General features: G+C 40.1%; 1 protein-coding gene across 1 annotated transcript; it reads right to left on the bottom strand.

The window, feature by feature from the left end:
• Positions 1 to 33: 33 nt before the first annotated feature.
• LOC126386990 (ryanodine receptor 3) lies at positions 34 to 6,961 on the bottom strand (the record flags this gene model as incomplete). Its single annotated transcript, XM_050039563.1, has 11 exons — positions 6,948 to 6,961; positions 5,481 to 6,766; positions 5,320 to 5,372; positions 5,084 to 5,249; positions 4,832 to 4,918; positions 3,751 to 3,954; positions 3,542 to 3,672; positions 2,810 to 2,852; positions 1,759 to 1,886; positions 1,309 to 1,369; positions 34 to 180 (listed from the first exon to the last, which is right to left on the bottom strand). Coding segments are annotated over exons 2-11 (2,274 nt in total), but the record flags the coding sequence as incomplete, so codon positions are not given.
• Positions 6,962 to 6,967: the final 6 nt, after the last annotated feature.

Below are 6,967 nucleotides of genomic sequence, written 5' to 3' on the forward strand. Positions count from 1 at the left end.
ACTCTGGCTCCCTCTGCTGGTTAAACCACGTACCTGCTTGCCGTTGTGAGTGACAGAAGACAGGATAGTGCGGAGGGTCTTGAAGCCCATGGCAATGTCCAGCAGATGGGCAGCAAAGAAGAAGTTGTTGAAGTGTCCGAAAATGGACATGGTGGTGTACCAGATCAGATACAGGAAGTACTGCAGGAAACGAAAGGACATTCATGAGTGACAAATTTTAAGAGTCTTTGCAGTGCTCCTCATATTTGTATATTTGTCTTTCAGCTTGTACAAAATGTTAGTGTGTAGTTTTTCATATTATTGTGACGTGTAGATTTTACATACCAACTCACCAAGGACGATTGATGATTGAATTTATGGGACCTAAATACCACAGCCAGCTCTACTCCCACAACTTTTTTAGTTATGAGTTTTTGAAGTTTGGCCCTCAGAGCTGAATTTAATTAATTTGCGAGTGTATTCTAAGCCTCAGTAATTGCTTATTTTCATTGGATTTGTACTGAACATCCAGGAAACTTATCCAAGGATAAATAGCAATATGTATTCATGTCAATAGTTGTTGCTGAATGTTTTAGGTTTTTTTTTAATTATTTTGTTATGGGAGAGAAGAATCTTTAATTTTCAAAAATTAATATATCCATTACTTTTCACTCTCCTACAAAAACAAAAACAAATTTTTGATTATCTGTGGTATTAATATTGTTCTCACACCTAGAGGTTATTTGATCTAGCATTAAAAAAGAGGGAAAATGTAATTTTGAAGATATTTTGATTGCACATTTTCCCCAAGAAGGCTTACTTTAATTTCCTTGAAACTTTTTTTTTTTAAATGGGAAAGTGTTAAATTCATTGCAGCTATATCAAAAAGATGTTCTATTACACCTTTATCATTTTATATTTTTTGGAAACTAGCCAGTTTTTGGTAGTTCTAACTGGCTGTAACATTACATTCAGTGATTTTATTTTGTAGATATTTGTACTATGATGACGTAAAGGTTTTCTATCTCTGTATGATACATATTGATTCTGTTTTTCCATCCAGTTCAAGTAGTCTACATGTATGCCTTGATTTGTTGTATACTACTATCAGAGTTGTGTTGAACTAAACTTGTCCTCAATAACCAGTTGAGCCAAAGGTGTCTCGTTGTGTTAAAATGTTGCATACAAAAACGCCAGTTAAGAAAATTATTTGACATTACAAAATAACCTTAAATAACCAAAACCTTGTTCACAAGTCAAGTTTTCCACTTTATTTCCCTCACAATGCTGGAAATCCAAATGCTTTTAGTACACATTAAATAAACTTACGTTGTCAGTTAGAACCACGCCCATTTTCCAGATGTGGTACTTTGTATCAATGGAGCTCAGCCTGCCAATGAGAAAACAAAATGTTGAATCAAACTACCAAACACTGGCTCCACACGGGGCCATTTGTGTTTTCGTATTGGCCACTGTATTTAGAAGCCCATCTGCAACGAGCAGCATCAGGAAAACACTGATTTGTAACATGAAACCAGCGTTTTTACTTGTTTTAATCACCAGGTCTGTTTGTTTTGGAGAGAAAGAGACCTCTGCAGATAATTCAGCTCCTGATAAAAACCTCCTGAACAATGAACACTAAAGGAATTCTAGCCAGGAGAAGTTTCAGCTGGTTGCAATCTGCAATGCTCCCCGCTGGATGCCACTAAATCCCCATAGTAGAAACTGATGTGTATTCTGAGTGGTTAAAAACAGAGAAATTAATGTTGAAGTTCTCACCAGGACAGCAGGGAAGCTTCCTTCTCCACAGTCTCCACTGTGGGGTCAAAGTCCAGAGCGCTCTTATCCAGGCCCAAGAGTTCAGCGATGCGCTCAGCTCCGTACAGGTCACCGTATTTGTTGATCACCTACACATGCAAAGGGAGGACAGCTCAGTCACCTAACATCAAACTTGTGAGAAAGAAGCCTAGTATTCTCCAAGCCTAGTAGACTCTGCAACAACGCATGATGCTCCATAATACTACGTATTATTTCATAGAATGTAAAACTTACACCAATTAATACTGCCGCACAACATGTAAACAACAACTGAAAACTACATTACATATCTTCTATGATATCTCCTATTTTTGCAGACAATTCCCATTTGGATGTGAGTAAGAGTGTAATTAGTTGCATGATATGTGTGTTACATTTTCATATATGGCTATCATATGTTGCTATATAGCCACACCTTAGTTCTAGAAAAAAACTGTATTATCAGTTCTTCCATGAAACCACTGTCACTGAGGGCTCCATAATGTACTCCACAACTGTATGTGTAGGCTGCCCCAGAGGATTACTGGTACCTGTGAATGTAGATTGTGGCATGCAAGCATCACATTTCTGCTGACCGTTTTGTCACTTTTAAACTTTACTACCATCTGCTGGATTTTAAGATGTATGGCATTTATTCTGCCTAGGCCAAATCTATTTTGCAATGTTAAGGACAGTTTAAAATAAGTTGTATTTTCACCCCGTAATTAAGATCCGTCCCTAAATTTAAAGGGGCTTTACTTGGCCCATGCTACACCCTTCCACTAAGTTTCATGAAATTCAGGCCAGTAGTTTTTCTGTCATCCTGCTGACAAACAAACCAAACCAAAAGCATAACCTCCTTGGTGGGGTAATTAGATGGTTTGAACACAAAAACATTTAACAACCCCTGATGTGATTCAGTAGGAATCCAGACTGATACAATATCACTACATCTAGTTGCATCTTCTATTTTTGTCTTGATCTCTTGCTCAGTTGTCACCACTTTGACGTGAAAGTCTTCTTTCAGACTCACCTTGCGCTTTATAAACTTGTCCCAGTAGTTGTTGGGGAAAGACCTGTAGAAGTAGTAGAAAGTAGAAGTGAGACTCAGCTGTGGTAAAACAAATAGTTTCAAATATATCTATTAGAGAAGCTTTCATTTAACTCCCTCCCCAAGTCTGATACTTGCTGTACTGCCACAAAATGTGTTGGCTATTTTTGTATAGTGGATAAATATATTCACTATGTAAAGAATTGTTTTGTGATTCAAATTATCCCGATAGCACACGTTTTTGTTCATTTAAAAATATCCAGGTGAGAAATGGTGCTGTTCATTTAAGCGCCCCATGCTTTTGTAGTATGATTTGTTTATTTTATAAAATGTCAGAAAATAAGGACAAATGCCCACCACAGTTTCCAACAGCACACAGTTTGTCCAAACAACTGTGCAGTTGTTCACAATCAACAGTTAAAAGGATTTAGTTTATAATAATATGACATGGAGAAAAACCTGCAAATGCTCACACTGGAAAAGCTGGAACCTACAAATAATTTTATCTGATAAATTGACGATTTATCTGTTGCTGTTGATTAATTCTCTATCAATCAATTTAAGGATTAATAGAACTAATAGGGACTTTTTTAACTTCATAAAGACAGGTTGTTCAATAATCCATATTTTAAAAAAAGTAATAAAGAAAAAAATAAGAAGATTCAGATCTGAGACTAATGTTAATGCCCGGTGTAAAAGAGGCCAGTGACTCACGGGGTGTTGATGACGAGCCGATCCCACTGGCCCTTGATGTCCTCATCAGACGGCTGTTCGGTGATGTAGAGACCGTCAAATTCAAGCTTCCTGGCGATCTCCTTCTCCCTCTTGAATACCACCAAAGGAACCTGGAGGTAAAATATCAAAGGCGAGTGACTAAAACTGTAACTTATGAAATGGGATCATCTGCAATGAAAAAGACCTACCTTTAGGAAGTAGTATCCTAACAGACAGATGAGTGAGATGACGGTGTGGAATATAGCCAGGAAGCGCAGAGTTGGTAACATGTAGCCGGTGCTCTCCTGCAGGACAAACTCATCCATGTCGAAGAGTGTGTTCTCACCATCATCCTCCTCCTCGCCACCCCAGGTCATTGCCTCATCTACTTCTTCATCAGTTTCACCGGTGACCTAAAGAGCAAAGAGTAAAGAATAAATACAACTTAAACAAATAATTATCTGTCATTTGAAGTATTTTTTTTTCCCCACTACACATTTCTAATAATTGTTTCTGGTTTTAGTTTTCAGACTATACGGTAACTGACTCCAACTACGCTTTTAGCTGGTACTCTTACTTTTCCATACTGGTATCATGAAATGAGGATTGTCAAAAGGTTGGCATTGAATGTCTGGTCTTGCAACTTTCTTAGGTAAGATTTTCCACTTATAGATTGTATTTTAATCAGACATGTTCTTGTACAGCTTCTTGTATTAAGACGACATTAAACATTTGAGAAGTTTGGCTTCTTTTGTTAAAAAAAAAAAAAAAAGAGGTTTTGTTTAAGAAACTGATGAAACAATCACAAGTTCAAAAGAGCGGCTAACATTTGGCTTTGGTAACTGAAAGTTTGTTTCCAGTGTTTTTATACTAATTTTCAATTTAGGTAGCTCTGGGCTGAAGCACCAGAATTAGAAGAAGGCGAAAAGAAGTAGAAATATTACCAAAAAAGTTTCACGCCTAGCTAAGGCGGGAACAGACACAGACAACGGACAGACTTGGCAAATTAAACTCAAACTCATAAGACTAAAAATGATGTAAATATGACATAAATGCCATATTTCCATCACATTTTCCACATGGTTTTCCATTGCTTGAAAATTGAAGGATGCGTTTCTGGTTACAGCCTTGTTGCAACCTCTTCTTCTGTTAATCTCGATGCATCAAACCCCAAACTACTACTACTAAACAGTAGTAGAAGAAACGCACATTACTTTAGATTTTCTTTTCCATTTTCTGGAAATTCCATCAAAATTTGCACTAAATTTGGAGAGAAACTTGACTTGTTACCTTGTAGAAGAGAAGAATGAAGTTGATGGCAAAGCACACAAACAGAGCCAGGAAACGCAGGTTGTAGAAGTTACGAGCCAAGTAGTTCTGTAGAGAGAAGTTGGAACAGACGGTGAGACCAACTGCTGACTGCTTTGTAATTGTCCACATTTTGGCAACTGTTTACAAAACTAAGAGTGCGTGCTGAACCAAAGCATACTGAAGAAAAATATATTTTGAAACTACTAAAGCGTAAGTAGTTTGAGAGCTCACCAGCAGTTTGGTCACATAGACATCCAAAACGGCAAAAATACTCCACATGGAGCCCGGCGCCGCCTCTTTAGGTTGGCTCGATCTGGCCTTGGGCTTCTCCTCGGCCACTGGCTCCTTTGCCTCCTCCTCTGTCTTTGGCTTGTCCTCCTTCTCCTGGTTCTCTGTGCTGTATTCAAAACAGTTCATTTGATTTTGTATTACGATAATTAATTTTCCTCTCACTTAATTATACTCACTCTGCTTTCTCTGGTTCGCTCTCAGGGGTTTCAGCAGGCTTGGATGCAGTTTTCTGCAACGGTAGTGACACATTTTCATAAAGTGATAATGAAAATCTGATATCTACAGCGTTTTAACATCATTCATTACACTGATAAGTTATTGAATTGTGATTACAAACCTTCTTCTGATCAGCACTGGAGGTCTCTGCACTCAACTCAGAAACATCACCCAGACCCGGCTCCGAATGTTTTCCTCCCTCCTTCTTGGGATTCGACAGCATCTCCAACATCGCGTCGACCTCTGCTAGGTCGCCTGCTGGTGCCATGGCTGTGTCTAAGCTTCCTGATGACTCTATGGCCTCCACTTTCTCTCCTTCAATCACATCTCCGTGGATACCAAACTGAGTTGGGTCAGGCATGTTTCCGAGGATGTCTGTCACCTTCATGTTCTTGGCTCCTTCAACCAGGCCACCGCCAAACATGGAGGACCAGATGACGTGGAAGAACCCAAAGATGAGGCCGTAGATTCCCTTGAAGAAGCCGGTGAAGAGCATCCAGAAGAAGGAGAAGAAGCCGGTGATAATCTCCCTGATGCTCAGGTTCTTCATTTTCTTGAACTGCTTACGCACGTTTTTCATAGAAAAGATTTGGCGGACGGAGGCGACCTTTTTCTTGACTGAGCAGCATGCGGTGGTAAAGGCTGAGGCAGACTCCAGGGCGCCCTCTTCCTCTTCAGCCAACTCGTCCAGGATACTGTGTGCTTCTTCCTCAGCCTCCTCCTCAGGTTGTTCAACTGCATCTGGCTCAGAGATCTGTGAGGCCAGCTGCATCTCAAAAATGGTGTCCTCACAGAAATTCACAAACATCTCCATCTTCTCGCTCTCCGTGCCCTCATTGACCACGTCAAAGATGAACTGGCGCTTGGACTCTTTGACCTGCGGCTTCTCCCACTGCTCCCGGCTCGACTCGCTGATCTCAAAGTACACCCTCTCGATCCGCTTTGCGCTGCCCATGATTTCAATACGACCCAGGTACGGCTCAAAGTAGCTGAGTACGCTCTCTGCTAGGTCTAAGAAGGTGGCGAGTCTGGAGTCGTGTGGCATGTGTTCAGACAGGTTGGTCAGAAGCACTGCCACATTGAAGCCGATTTCTTTGGCCGGCTCGTGGAACCGCTCCACAAACTCCTTGTAGTTGAACATGTCATTCTCATCGGCCTCTGCGCATGAGAGCAGGAATTCAATCTCAGACTGGATGTACTGCTTCTGGCTCTCCATTGACTTCTGGAACTCCTTCTTTGAAATAATGCCTTTACACTCGGGGTCATACTCTCTGAAGCTGTCAGAGGTCGTCAGGTCCTTCAGTTTAAGGAACATATCAAAGAACTTGAGGATCATCTCCACATTGCTAGACGACTCCACCAGGGTGTCAACCATCTGCTTTCCAATTGTTCCATTCACCACATTACCTAATTATACACAAACACAATGCGTTATGTACTACATGACTTGTACTAAAAAAAAACATAGCAGACATGTACTTGAACTGTGTCAACATGTTTGTGTTACAAATATTTTGAGATGTTCAGGCAACAGATTTTCATTCTTTTGTCATTTCTTTGACAGCAAATGACAGCTCCAGGCTCTTACCCTCTAGCAGAGACAGCAAC

The sequence above is a fragment of the Epinephelus moara genome, unplaced genomic scaffold (assembly GCF_006386435.1).
Source record: "Epinephelus moara isolate mb unplaced genomic scaffold, YSFRI_EMoa_1.0 scaffold1355, whole genome shotgun sequence".
Classification (NCBI taxonomy): domain Eukaryota; kingdom Metazoa; phylum Chordata; class Actinopteri; order Perciformes; family Serranidae; genus Epinephelus; species Epinephelus moara.